The sequence below is a fragment of the Gossypium hirsutum genome, chromosome D13 (genome assembly GCF_007990345.1).
Source record: "Gossypium hirsutum isolate 1008001.06 chromosome D13, Gossypium_hirsutum_v2.1, whole genome shotgun sequence".
Lineage (NCBI taxonomy): Eukaryota > Viridiplantae > Streptophyta > Magnoliopsida > Malvales > Malvaceae > Gossypium > Gossypium hirsutum.
This window is the reverse complement of record NC_053449.1, coordinates 8315594-8331498: the sequence shown is the minus strand read 5'-3', so window position 1 is coordinate 8331498 and position 15905 is coordinate 8315594. Positions and strand designations below refer to the sequence as shown.

The window sequence follows — 15905 nt, the reverse complement described above, 5'->3', positions numbered from 1 at the left end:
GGGATGTGACACTATTATTATTCTCTTTTTCCCCCCTTTGTATAAAACTTTCAAGGAGACCTTGATTTAGGTAGAGATAAACTCTCATTTGAATATGTGAAGTGTAACTTGTTGAGCAAGGAAAAACACGATAATGAGTTTGGTTTGGGTAGCTAGTCTGGTAGTCAAGCCTCGATTTTGGTTGGTAGAGGTAGGCAACAGTCTAAAGATTCAGGTCAGAACAAATCTAGGTCAAGATCGAATTCGAGGAATCGTGACAAGACATGTAACTACTACAAGAAGTTTGGTCACATAAAGGAAGAATGTTATAGGCTGAAAAATAAAAACATGAGGGCTACTATAGCGACAAAGAAAATAAGGTTGAGGTAGCCGATGCTAGTGTGGCCGAGGACAATGGTGATGATTGGTTGCTGGTGTCTACGACTGAAAGTTGTAAACTTACGTCCAACTGGATTCTGGATTTAAGATGCTCTTTTCATATGTGTCCAAACAATGACTTGTTCTACATATATAGTCCAGCTGAAGGTGGAGTTGTGCTCATAAAAAATAGTTAACCCTATAAGATAATAGATATTGGTACCGTTCAGATCAAGATGCACGACGGGATTATCAGGACACTATCAAGTCTCAAGCATGTGCCTAATTTAAAGAAAAACCTCATCTCCCTGTGTAAGTTAGACTTGAACGATTATAGAATCATCATTAAGTCAAGCGCATTAAGTTTCCTCATAGAGTTCTTATTTTGATAAAAGGTCAGGAGACCGTTAGTAAGTTTAGTAGTGACTGGTGCAACAATAATTTCCTCATATTTTATGAAGTTGGAGACAACTCAGTTATGGCATATGCGACTTGGTCATATGAGCAAGAAAGGTATGACAGTTTTTGAATAAAATTTGTTTAGTTTCCAAGTTCAAACACTGCTTAGACTTGGTTAAGTATCCTGCAAAAACAATTTAGGCCCTTGATAGGGCTCGACAAAGAAGACTTGTGAAAATACGAGTCAAAGTGGAGATTTATGGAGTGTGCCTCGCATTTTCAGACACTTTTAAGTCCTTATCGCAGCATGTATCACGACACAAGGACTTTAGTATCACAACAACAAAGTCATTTGGCGATGTCACGACAAAAAGCTTCCCGACGTTGTGATGAAGGATGATGTCATGACAACACGAATAGGGACGTTATGATGTGGCAGTATGTTTCCCATAAAAACTGGCTTTTTTCTCCTTGCTAAACTTTGTTATATTTTCGGTGTCGAACTCTGATTAGTCTAGGGATATTTTAGTCACAAATTTCAACTTATAAAACGCGCCCTAGTAACCCTAGAATTGACTCTTCGATATATCTTCATCACATTAACTTTAGAAAGAAGATTAAGAGAGAGCTTTAACGGATTTTCGTGTTTTAGCCAAAGAGCTTTTTTTAGGGGTTTAGGGTTTGTGTTTTGGTTATCTCTATCTTGTACTCTTTCAAATTATTTGCTCATTTAGTGAAGCCTACTTTTCCCATGGTTTTTATCCTCTTTGAAGGAGTTTTCCACGTAAAAATAGTATTCGCTCTTCTCTACCTTTTATATTTCATTGTTTATATGGGTCAATCCCTAACAAAAAGAGATGAAAGGTTGAAGAGAACATAAGAAAGCCTAACTAGGTTTATAGTAAAACTTTTTAAATTTTTAATAATTTTTAAAATCTTTAAAAAAATCAAATTTTTGAATTTTTAATAAACGTTCAATTTTTTTTATAATTTTGATTATTTTGAATTATTTTTTATAAATTTAACTGAAAATGTCATGTCATTATTGACGTGTCATGGCACATTAGCAGATTCATCAACTGAGATGGTGTGTGGTACCATGTTGGACAATAATGTTGACTATTAGTTTATTGAAAGCTTCCATTAACGTTGGCCTTATTTGAAAACTTTTCGCAACATTGTAGGTGGGATGAAAAAAAAAAGCATTAAAGGCTAAAGTGTAAAAAACCCACAAATGATAAGGGAAATTATTTGGTGCATTACCAATGGAGTTTTTCAACTCTCTACAAGTAGGGTTAGGGGATTGACAAGTGTCTTTTATGAGTATAATAAAATATTAATACATAAATATAAAAAAAACGACATATGTCAATTTTTTAAGACTATTTGTGAAATAAAAAAAATATACTACCAATGTACCAAACACTCACCCCAAATGATAAATGTGAAATTCTCGATATTACCTTTTTTTAAATAGCTCTTAAATATAAATCTATTATCTTGGTTTAGATCCATATTAATATAAAAAAATTTATTTTATTTCTCATATTCCAATTATAAAAAAAAGTATCAAATATGTTTTCATTATTAAAAAAAATGTTTTATTTTCATAAACCAAACAAACTTCTCATTTCCCATTCTTCATCAAATCTAAAACCAATGTAAATGTAATCACAAATTAGTCCAATAATATATAAGATGAGAAAAATATATAATAAAAAAAACATAAACAATAAGAAAGTCCATATAACCTAATCAAAACTAATGAAAAAATTAGGCCTAAATCCTAAAATCAAATAAAATTTGAAACAAATAACTATAAATATCATGATTAAAATTTCCAAATAAACACTCAAATATATATGGTAAAATAATTAATATTTATCTTTTTTAAAACCTCACATTACCAAACAAAAGAAAATACTAACTATAAAAATCTTAAAAAATATATTTCCAAATAAACACTAAATATATATGGTGAAATAATTAATACTGATATTTTCTAAAATCTTACCTTATCAAATATAAGGAGATATTATTTCCAAAGCAACTATAAATTTAATAATAATTTCTTAGAAGCATTCACACAATTAAATACTTAGGCAAACACAAAATTAAACAAAAAAATCATGAAGAAGTCTATTGCCATTCCCATTCTTTGTACTATTCTTCTATTAGCTTTACTTTCTCCATCCAAAGGTATTTTTATTATTCTACAATTCAAAAAACAATGAGATAAATTAATGATTCCACATCCTAGAATAAAAAGATAAGTATATTTATATTCAATATTTTAGAAATGAAATTGATCAACATAAATAAAACCAAACCAAAGAAATTTTTCTTTTTTAGAGTGTTTGTGTTTGTGTTTATTGTCGTTATGTTGTTGATGTTTTTAGGTGTTGGATTTTGTTTGTCTTTGGTTTCACTAACCCTTCTGTTAGTTCTCTTTTGGGATTTTAATAAAATATTACTTTGGCCGAGAAAAAAATGGATGATAAAATTCAATTGTTTTGTGATTTTGTTGATGAAATTTAGTGAAATATGCTTTGTAGGGGATCCCAAGTTTTGCCCAACAACAATGCAAATATCAGGATCGTGTGGTCCCAATGGAGCTTTCGAATGTTTTGAAGCCATTAATGCAAAGTATGGAGCTTCCGCAATGGCACAAAGGTGTTCTTGTAAAGATTTGTCTGCTAATGAGCATCTTTGTCAATGTTATATTGTTTGTCAATAATTGTAATTATCTGTAACCTCATTTAAGAGTTGCCATAATAAAATAAGTAGTACAATTTAAAAATACTTTTTCTCAGTTTTATTATCCAATGCTCTTTAACTACTATTTAAAAATAATTCATAAAAATATTGTATTAAATGCAAAATTAAAATAAACAGCTATGAACATGATATTACATTGGGTCTGTATTTGAAACATTAATAATGTATAAATAGCAAAAAGTTAACAAATGTTAATTTTTCCCTCCATTTTTGAGTAATTTAACAAAAAATGTAAGTTCAAGAGCTAAAAAAGACGAAAATTAAATGAATGGTTAAAATGAATTTTTTCTTGTATTTTCGTCTATATACACTTGTATTTTTCAAAAAAAACTGATTTAATAATAATATCAATTATTTACATTAATAATCTTTGTATATTGTCTTCAATGGCTTTTGAATGCAAAGCAAAATGGAAAAAAATATTGGCTCACTAGTTATTTAATGTTTAACTAATACTAAGCGGTATTAAGTGATCGGATTGTAAGATGACCTTAAAAATTTTTTTAGTCTAATCGAAAATGAGCAAATCGATTGAAAGACTGATATGTCATCTATCAAGTCCAATTGGAGAGATTATTTTTCTTGAGCATCACAGTAGATGACTCCCAAAAGATAGAGACATAGATGTGACTGACTGGACTGACAATACATCGGACAGGACTTTAATAGAATAGATCATGAATCCATTTATTTTATTTATTCACTTATGACGTTCATAGTGTGGCATACATTAATCCTAAATGGACGCTGGACTCCGTATGCATGACTCGTATACATTGACGTAAGTAAAAGCCTGAATTCAAATAGATAAGGAACTAAAAGCTAGTGCATTAGATATACGACTTCTGCAGTATGTTGAGTAACTCACAATAGTGGAATTCATAGTCCAAGAAATAAGTAAATGATATCCTTTCATTGGCATTACATGATAGATGAAAAGTAAACCAGGCCATGAATTATTTGTCTTCGTGATTAATGACGTAATTACTATTTGATAGTAATTGACCTTTCATGAAAGAAGATGTAATGGTTATCATGTGATAAAATAATATTATCCTAGGAGAACAAATTTATCTCAAAAAGATTAAGTATATCCTACGAGGGTAACATGCTTTTGACAAGGTCATTGGACGAGCATTGATCGAGTAACTTTTGCAATGATATCTAATTAGGGAGAGCTCAATCACGATACTATATGTCTAATTGGTCCCTGATATTATGTTTATTCGGGAATCTGTGATCTAATGACTGAATTGCTATTATTATATTGTATGATATGTGAATGTTACATGTCTATTGTCACAGTAATTCTAATAAACTGTTACTGCTATTACTACTTCTGCCCTATTGAGTACATATTGAGCATGTCTACTGCTATTATTTAACTGAATACATGTTGAGCATGTCTACTATTTCTAAACTTTTCTGTTACAAGCATTTCATAATGCATTGCATGGGGTAAGATGATATGAATGGATGAAATAGTGGCAGTTTAATAATTTGCAAACACTACTGGTTCACCCACAACTTAGTGTTGGTTCATCTATAATCTTTTCATTTGAAAATATTAATGGTTTACCCACAATTTTTATTGACAGTTTATCTGCAAGTTAGTGGTGGTTTATCCACAACGCGGCATGTAGGGATGGATGAATTATTGGGAACTCTTACTGTAGTGTGTAACGGAGTTGGGTAGGATCCTTCCGGATAAACTAAAATTGCATTGTCATTCATAAGCATGTTCATCCAAAACTGTGAATTTTTAAATATTATACTGATCTGTTGATCCTAAAAATTGATACTCTGAATTGCTATACGATTGTGATTATTCTAAGAATTTTTAGTTCGTATGCTTTGTCTGTTGTTTTGCACTGATTTTCTTATGAACAGACTCACATTGAGCTTCTTAAAGCTCACCCCCTTTAATTTCCATCTTTACAGATAATCCTCAAGGTTAGGGCACGAACTTGGCATTCGGAGGGCTCAGCTTGGATAAATTTTAAATAAAAGTATTTTAGAATTATTAATTAAAATTTCTGTTATTTGGAAATTGTAAAGTTTTATTTGAACTTTGACATGGGACTTAGGTTTTGGGTTTATTTTGGCATGCATAGAGTTATAGTTTTTTAGATTTTTGAAACTTGGATAATAAATTTATGATACATGAAATCTGGTTTTTAATTAAAACTATGTCAAATATAACTTTTCAGTTATATTGTTATGTAAATGAGATTTAAAAAACATATAAAATTGGAAATCAACTTTTGCAAAGTAATCATTAAAATGAACCAGCTTTTTGACAGAAACTAAACCTTTTGGAAACACAATAAGTTTTTCTACTTGAGTAAACAAATGTTTTAAAAAGGCTATTTTATAAACTCTGATAGTTTTTACTAGGTCATTTCGGTGACCAATGTGATCTTCTGAATTTTACCGTAACGTTTAGGTCGGGTGAGGGATGTTACATTTTGTGGTATTAGAGTCAAATTTTTCAAAACCTGAATTGTGGAATTTTGAATGAGACTGCATGCATGTCTGAGAAAGGGTATTTCGAGATAAACCATGCCACAAACTTTTGAAAATAAAATTATTTAAAGAAATTAAATCCGAGACTCTGATGATGATCCTGGCTTAGTTACTGTTATATCTAAAAGCTATAGACAAACTCTCAGGAAGAATAACTATTTTTGTATCTTTATGGAAATTGTTTGTGAAGTTATTGTAGTTAGTCCTTTGGGATAGCCTGTGGTAGTGACTAGGATTTTCAAGAGAAGCTCGTTGGAGGTTTAAGGAGAAGTATTTCCTAGAACTGCATTGAAATTAGAGATGTGTAGCGAAAGCATGATGGTTGGTTTAAAAAAAGGGATAACGGATTTTGTGGCTACGCAATTGGCATGTCAGCAAGGACATTTCAGGGACGAATTTTATTTTTAGAAGGAAGAGTTGTCACATCCCAAATATCGAGTTAATAGAATTAGGTTTGTCAAATCGAGTGTGGTCACACCCCGATTTATAAGGTTATCATTGTACATTTGTTAAAAAAGAAGTTATTTGCCTAAAGGTTAAGAGTTAATCCCCCTTCTTAGAGATCTTAGGTTCGAGTCGCCTCCCTCTTATATTTTTATTATTTTTGACAACCCAGTTGTCACACCCCAAAATACATGTATAGTTCATTGTCTAAATTAAGCAAAAAATAAACTTAAGGCTTAATGGTTAAGTGTTAGTGCCTTTTCTTAGAAATTACAAGTTCAAGCCCCTCATTCCCCTTTGATTTTTGTGAACTCGGCAAGCCTTGGGGTAACTTATATGTGCCATCCCGAGGGTTTACAAACTCTAGGTATTTAACCAATTCTTTCCTAATTAGGTTCTAAATCTTGCCTCTTTTCAAATTCTAATAGAAATTTCTCTCCATCTTTTTTTTTTACTTTTTCCTCATCTGTAAACTGTATTTTTCATCATTAGGCTGTTAATTATTTTTCTTTCCCCTACCAAATCATTCTTTGTTCGTTTAAGTTCTATTGGTTTCTAGAATCATCATCAATAAACACTCGTTACCTTTGCCAAGAATCGATAAGTACACTTCGTCTCAATGAATAGATCTCGTATATCCATTTAACCGATTTCTTTCAGATCTTTTCAAAATCCTTACCATTGAATTTAACATATGAATATTTGTATGGTTTTCATTTGAAACACTGGTCTAGGCGAATCGAACCAAAATTGATTGTAAGGAACGTCAATCAAACCAGTGGTGAGAGGTTTGTGTGTCTTTTCCATGAATCGATGGTTATTGTGTGTAGGTTTAATGTCACACGGCCTCTTATATGGGCATGTAGACTACACGGGTTGACCGCACGACAATGTGCCCCTGAAAATCATAAGGTAGTCCGTCTTCCATACGACCTCAATCTATTACACAGCCTGCCACACAACCGTGTCCTTCCTGTAGAGTAAATTATCATTTTCCAGAAGATATCAAGCTGTTACACGGTCAAGCCACACGGCCGTATGATCTCTATTTTACAGTTTTACCCTAAAATTTATGAATTGTTCAATTTAGTCCCTATATAGTCCTTGAATTATTTTTGGAGTTTTTATTCACTCAATTAAGTCTCTGATGTTATTTTATTCGGGAATATGTGATTTAATGACTGAATTGCTACTATTATATTGTATGATTTATTAATATTACACGTCTACTATCACTGTAATTTTGATAAACCGTTACTGTTATTATTGCTTTTGTCCTACTAAGTACATGTTAAGTGTGTCTACTATTTAGGCATTGTTCTATTACAAGTATGTCATAATGCATTGCATGGGGTGAGATGATATGAACAGGGGAAGTAGTGATAGTTTAATAATATGCAAACACTGATGTTTCATCCACAACTTAGTGGTAGCTTATCTGCAAACCTTTTATCTGAAAAATATTTGTGGTTTACCAACAATTTTTACTGGCAGTTTATCTGCAAATTAGTGGTGGTTTATCCACAACGCGGTGCGTTGGGATGGATGAGTTCTTGGGAACTCTTACTATAATGTTTAGCAGAGTTGGGTAGGATTCTTCCTTATAAACTGAAATTGCATTGCCATTCATAAGCATGTTCATCCAAAACTGTGAATTTTGAAATATTATGCTGATATGTTAATATGAAAAACTGATACTCTAAATTTCTATACGATTGTGATTATTCTAAGACTTGCTAGTTCGTATGTTTTGTCTACTGTTTTACACTGATTTTCTTGTGCAGAGACTCACATTGAGCTTCTTAAAGCTGACCCCCTTTAATTTCCATCTTTACAGATAATCCTCAAGGTCAAGGCGCGGACTCGGCATTCGAAGGGCTTGGCTTGGATAGATTTTAAATAAAAGTATATTAGACTTATTAATTAAATTTTTTGTTATTCAGAAATTGTATTATTTTATTTGAATTGTGCCATGAGACTTAGATTTAGTGTTTATTTTGGCATGCATGGCATTATATTTGTTTAGATTTTTGATACTTGGATAATAAATTTATGATACATGAAATCTGGTTTTAATTAAAACTATGTCGAATATCATTTTTCAGTTGCACTATTATGTAAATGAGATTTGAAAAACATATAAAATTAGAAATCAATTTTTGCAAAGTAATCATTAAAATCAATCGGTTTTTTTAAAGAAATTGTACCTTTTTTATACACACTAAGTTTTTCTACATGAGTAAACAAATGTTTTAAAAAGATTGTTTTATGAACTCTGATAGCATTTACTAAGTCATTTCGATGGCCAATGTGATCTTTCGAATTTGATCGTAATGTCTAGGTTGGGTGAGGAGAGTTACAAGATTCATAATAATATAAGAATTTTTTATTTTATTTCTCATACTTTGATCATAAAAAAAGGTATCAAATATGTTTTCATTATTGAAAAGGAAATTTTTTTTATTTTCATAAACCAAACAGTGTACCACACACTCACCTCAAATGATAAATGTGAAATTCTCAATATTACCTTCTTTTTAAATAGCTCTTAAATATAAATTTATTATCTTGGTTTCGATCCATATTAATATATTATTTTATTTATCATATTCTGAGTATAAAAAAGGTATCAAATATGTTTGCATTACTAAAATAGAAATTGTCGTATTTTTTCATAAACCAAACAGGCTTCCCATTTTCCATTCTTCATCAAATCTATAACGAATAAAAATGCAATCACAAATTAGTCCAATAATATATACGATGAACAAAATATAAAAGAAAAACATAAATAATAAGAAAGTCCATATAACCTAATTAAAACTAATGAAAAAATTAGGCCTAAATCCTAAAATCAAATAAAATTTGAAACAAATAACTATAAATATCATGATTAAATTTTCCAAATAAACAATCAAATATATATGGTGAAATAATTAATATTTATATTTTTTAAAACCTCACCTTACCAAACAAAGGAAAATAATAACTATAGAAATCTTCAAAAAAAATATTTCCACATAAACACTAAATATATATGGTGAAATAATTAATACTGATATTTTCTAAAATCTTACCTTACCAAATATAGGGAGATATTATTTCCAAAGCAACTATAAATTTGATAATAATTTTTTAGAAGCACTCAAACAATTAAATACTTAGGAAAACACAAAATTAAACAAAAAATCATGAAGAAGCCTATTGCCATTCCCATTCTTTGTACTCTTCTTCTGTTAGCTTTACTTTCTCCATCCAAAGGTATTTTTATTATTCTACAATTAAAAAAACAATGAGATGAATTAATGCTTCCACAATCTAGAATAAAAAGATAAGTATATTTATATTCAATAATTTAGAAATGAAATTGATCAACATAAATAAAACCAAAACAAAGAAATTGTTCTTTTTTAAAGTGTTCGTGTTTGTGTCTATTGTCGTTATGTTGTTGGTGTTTTTAGGTGTTGGATTTTGTTTGCCTTTGGTTTCACTAACCCTTCTGTTAGTTCTCTTTTGGGATTTTAATAAAATATTACTTTGGCCGAGAAAAAAATTGATGATAAAATTTAATTATTTTGTGATTTCGTTGATGAAATTTACTGGAATATGCTTTGTAGGGGATCCCAAGTTTTGCCCAACAACAATGCAAATATCAGGATCATGTGGTCCTAATGGAGCTTTCGAATGTTTTGAAGCCATTAATGCAAAGTATGGAGCTTCCGCAATGGCGCAAAGGTGTTCTTGTAAAGATTTGTCTGCTAATGAACATCTTTGTCAATGTTATATTGTTTGTCAATAATTGTAATTATCTTTAAACCTCAGTTACGAGTTGCCATAATAAAATAAGTAGTACAATTTAAAAATAATTTTTCTTAGTTTTATTATCCAATGCTCTTTAACTACTATTTAAAAATAATTCATAAAAATATTGTATTAAAAGCAAAATAAAAATAAATAGCTATGAATATGATATTACATTGGGTCTGTATTTGAAACATTAATAATGTATAAATAGCAAAAAGTTAACAAATGTTAATTTTTCCCTCCATTTTTGAGTAATTTAACAAAAAATGTAAGTTCAAGAGCTAAAAAAGACGAAAATTAAATGAATGGTTAAAATGACTTTTTGCTTGTATTTTTATCTATATACACTTGTATTTTTCAAAAAAAATTGATTTAATAATAATATCTATTAATTACATTAATACCCTTTGTGTATTGTCCTCAATGGTTTTTTTAATGCAAAGCAAGATGGAAGAAAATATTGGCTCACTAGTTATTTAATGTTTAACTAATACTAAGCGGTATTAAGTGATCGGATCGTTAGATGACCTTAAAAATTTTTTTAGTCTAATCGAAAATGAGCAAATCGATTGAAAGACTGATATGTCATTTATCAAGCCCAATTGGAGAGATGATTTTTCTTGAACGTCACAGTGGATGACTCCCAAAAGATAGAGACATAGATGTGACTGACTAGACTGACAATACATCGGATAGGACATAAATAGAATAGATAATGAATCCATTTATGCATTTATTCACCGTGACGTTCATAGGGTGGCATACATTAATACTAAATGGACAATAGACTCCGTATGCATGACTCGTATACATTGATGTAAGTAACAGCCTGAATTCAAATAGATAAGGAACTAAAAGCTAGTGCATTAGGTATACGACTTCTGTAGTATGCTGAGTAATTCACAATTGTCGAATTCATAGTCCAAGAAATAGGTAAATGATATACTTTCATTGGCGTTACATGATAAATGAAAAGTAAACTTGGCCATGAATCATTTGTCTTCGTGATTAATGACTTAATTACTATTTGATAGTAATTGACTTTTCATGATGAAAGATGTAATGGTTACCATGAGATAAAATAATATTATACTAGGAGAACGAATTTATCCCAAAAAGATTAAGTATATCTTACAAGGGTAACCTGCTTATGACAAGGTTATTGGATGAGCACTGATCGAAAAACTTTTGTAATGATATCTAATTAGGGAGAGCTCAATCACGATACTATAGTGGAATGACTTCGTGACTGAATGAGTTTATAATTAATAGGTGAAAAGTTAGAACATAATTATAGATCATTTGAACCCTAATTATATATGTCTAATCGGTCTCTAATATTATATTTATTCGGGAATCTGTGATTTAATGACTGAATTGCTATTATTATATTGTATGATATGTGAATGTTACATGTCTATTGTCAAAGTAATTCTAATAACTTGTTACTGCTATTACTACTTCTGCCCTATTGAGTGCATATTAAGCATGTCTACTGCTACTATTTAACTGAATACATGTTAAGCATGTCAACTATTTCTGAACTTTTCTGTTACAAGCATGTCATAATGCATTACATGGGGTGAGGTGATATGAACGGATGAAATAGTGACAGTTTAATATTTTGTAAACACTAGTGGTTCATCCACAACTTAGTTTCGGTTCATCTATAATCTTTTTATCTAAAAATATTAGTAGTTTACCCACAATTTTTACTGACAGTTTATCTAAAATTAGTGGTGGTTTATCCACAACATAGCATGTAGGGATGGATGAGTTATTGGGAACTTTTATTGTATTGTGTAGAGGAGTTGGGTAGGATCCTTCCGGATAAACTAAAATTGCATTGTCATTCATAAGCAAGTTCATCCAAAACTATGAATTTTGAAATATTATATTGATGTGTTGATCCTAACAATTGATACACTAAATTGCTATACGATTATGATTATTCTAAGAATTGTTAGTTCATATGCTTTGTCTGCTATTTTACACTGATTTTCTTGTGAACAGACTCACATTGAGCTTCTTAAAGCTCACCCCCTTTAATTTCCATCTTTACAGATAATCCTCAAGGTTAGGGTGCGAACTTGGCATTCGGAGGGCTCAGCTTGGATAATTTTTAAATAAAAGTATTTTAGAATTATTAATTGAAATTTTTGTTATTTGGAAATTGTATTGTTTTATTTGAACTGTGGCATGGGACTTAGGTTTTGGGTTTATTTTGGCATGCATAGAGTTATAGTTGTTTAGATTTTTGAAACTTGGATAATAAATTTATGGTACATGAAATCTGGTTTTTAATTAAAACTATGTCAAATATAACTTTTCAATTACATTATTATGTAAATAAGATTTAAAAAACATATAAAATTGGAAATCAACTTTTGCAAAGTAATCATTGAAATCAACCAGTTTTTTGAAAGAAACTATACCTTTTGGAAACACAATAAGTTTTTCTACTTGAGTAAACAAATGTTTTAAAAAGACTATTTTATAAACTCTGATAGTTTTTACTAGGTCATTTCGGTGACCAATGTGATCTTCTGAATTTGATCGTAACGTCTAGGCCGGGAGAGGGATGTTATATTTGGTGGTATTAGAGCTAAGTTTTTCAAAACCCGAATTGTGAAATTTTGAATGAGTCTTCAAGCAAGCCTTAAAAGGGGTATTTCGAGATAAACCATGCCACAAAATTTTGAAAAATAAAATTATTTAAAGAAATTAAATCTGAGACTCTATTGATGATCTTGGCTTAGTTACTGTTATTTCTGAAAGCTATAGGCAAACTCTCAGGAAGAATAACTGTTACATAGCCTGCCACACAACTATGTCATTCCTATAGAGTAAATTATCATTTTCCACAAGACAACAAGCTGTTACACGGTTAGGCCACACGGCCGTGTGGTCTCTATTTTACAGTTTTACCCTAAAATTTATGAATTGTTCAATTTATTCCTTATATAGTCCTTGAATTATTTTTGGAGTTTTTATTCACTCAATTAAGTCTCTGATGTTATTTTTATTCGGGAATATGTGATTTAAGGACTGAATTGCTACTGTTATATTGTATGATATATTAATATTACATGTCTACTATCATTGTAATTTTGATAAACCGTTACTGCTATTATTGTTTTTGTCCTACTAAGTACATGTTAAGCATGTCTACTACTACTGTTGAAGTGAATACATGTTAAGCATGTCTACTATTTATGCATTGTTCTGTTACAAGCGTCTCATAATGCATTACATGGGGTGAGATGATATGAACGGATGAAATAGTGACAGTTTAATAATCTGCAAACACTAGTGGTTCATCCACAACTTAGGCTTAGTTTGGATGGACGGTGTGTTTAGCTCCGGTGAGGTTAAAAACAGCGGTGGTTGTGAGATTAGTTACTGTAGTAGTGAGATTGGATACTGTAACGGTGAGATTAAAAACAGTTGTGAAGTGTGTGTTTGGATTCAAACGTAATTGTAGCGGTGATGTGAGAATAGAAAATGACTTTTAAGGACATTAGATTATAATTGATATATATCAAAAGTTTTTAAAATTATTTTACTTTTATAAAATTATTAAAATATGTGAATTTATAAATTCATTTAATAAAATATTAAAATGTATCTTTTAATATTCTATTTATTATCCTATAAATTAACATATTTGTATTTATTTAAATTATAGTTATAACATTAAAACAACTTAATTGTCTTATTTTCACACCCATATGAAAAATAAAGTGGTAAAAATATTACCCACTGACGTTTCTTTTTGTTTATTGGTGCTTGACCCTCCAGTCCAAAATTTCCTCACCAGTGTGTTGGAGGATTTTCACTGGCCAAATTTGGATGCTATCCAAACAGGTATATGTGGTGCGATTGCACCAAAATCAATCGTAAATGTGCTTCACTGATAGTAACTGGGCATCCAAAGGAGCCCTTAGTGGTAGTTTATCTGCAAACCTTTTATCTGAAAAATATTGGTGGTTTACCAACAATTTTTACTAACAGTTTATCTGCAAATTAGTGGTGGTTTATCCACAACGCAGTGTGTAGGGATGGATGAGTTCTTAGGAACTCTTACTGTAATGTTTAGCAGAGTTGGGTAGGATCCTTCCAGATAAACTGAAATTGTATTGCCATTCATAAGCATGTTCATGTAAAACTGAGAATTTGAAAATATTATACTGATATGTTAATATGAAAAATTGGTACTTTGAATTGCTATACGATTGTGATTATTCTAAGAATTGTTAGTTCGTATGTTTTGTCTACTGTTTTACACTTATTTTCTTATACAGAGACTCACATTGAGCTTCTTAAAGTTCACCCCCTTTAATTTCCATCTTTACATATAACCCTCAAAGTCAGGGCACGAACTCCGCATTCAGAGGGCTCGGCTCAGATAGATTTTAAATAAAAGCATTTTAGAATTATCAATTGAAATTTTTGTTATTTGGAAACTGTATTGTTTTATTTGAATTTTGGCATGAGACTTAGATTTAGGGTTTATTTTGGCATGCATGGCATTATAGTCGTTTAGATTTTTGAAACTTGGATAATAAATTTATGATACATGAAATCTGGTTTTAATTAAAACTATGTCGAATATCATTTTTCCGCTGCACTATTATGTAAATGAGATTTGAAAAACATATAAAATTAGAAATCAGTTTTTGCAAAGTAATCATTAAAATCAAGCGGTTTTTTGAAAAAAATTGTACCTTTTTTATACACACTATTTTTTTCTATATGAGTAAACAAATGTTTTAAAAAGATTGTTTTATAAACTCTGATAGTTTTTACTAGGCCATTTCGATGGCCAATGTAATTTTTCAAATTTGATCGTAACGTCTAGGTCGGTTGAGGAAGGTTACAAGACCCATAATAATATAAGAATTTTTTATTTTATTTTTCATACTTTGATTATAAAAAAGGTACCAAATATGTTTTCATTATTAAAAGAGAAATTGTTTTATTTTCATAAACCAACAGTGTACCACACACTTACCTCAAATGATAAATGTGAAATTCTCAATATTACCTTCTTTTTAAATAGCTCTTAAATATAAATCTATTATCTTGCTTTAGATCCATATTAATATATTATTTTATTTATCATATTCTGAGTATAAAAAAGGTATCAAATATGTTTGCATTACTAAAATAGAAATTGTTGTATTTTTCATAAACCAAATAGGCTTCCCATTTTCCATTCTTCATCAAATCTATAACGATTAAAAATGCAATCACAAATTAGTCCAATAATATATAAGATGAACAAAATATTTAAAAAAACATAAATAATAAGAAAGTCCATATAACCTAATCAAAACTAATAAAAAAATTAGGCCTAAATCCTAAAATCAAATAAAATAAGAAACAAAAAACTATAAATATCTTGATTAAATTTTTCAAATAAACACTCAAATATATATGGTGAAATAATTAATACTTATATTTTTTAAAACTTCACCTTACCAAATAAAAGGAAATAATAACTATAGAATTTTTTTAAAAAAAATATTTCCAAATAAACACTAAATATATATATGGTGAAATAATTAATACTATATTTTCTAAAATCTTACCTT

The 15905-nt window shown here is 29.8% G+C and overlaps 1 protein-coding gene and 1 long non-coding RNA gene across 2 annotated transcripts; both read left to right on the top strand.

Moving 5' to 3' along the window:
• Positions 1–2827: 2827 nt before the first annotated feature.
• Positions 2828–3556, top strand: LOC107919742 (uncharacterized). The gene is made up of 2 exons (XR_001690442.2): positions 2828–2955; positions 3312–3556. It is a non-coding gene; the product is annotated as an uncharacterized lncRNA (long non-coding RNA).
• Positions 3557–9652: 6096 nt separating this feature from the next.
• On the top strand, positions 9653–10367 carry LOC107919701 (putative defensin-like protein 234). The gene is made up of 2 exons (XM_016849094.2): positions 9653–9765; positions 10122–10367. The coding sequence occupies exons 1-2, from the start codon at positions 9696–9698 to the stop codon at positions 10301–10303; spliced, it is 252 nt and encodes an 83-aa protein (XP_016704583.1). The 5' UTR covers positions 9653–9695; the 3' UTR covers positions 10304–10367.
• The last annotated feature ends 5538 nt before the right edge of the window (positions 10368–15905 follow it).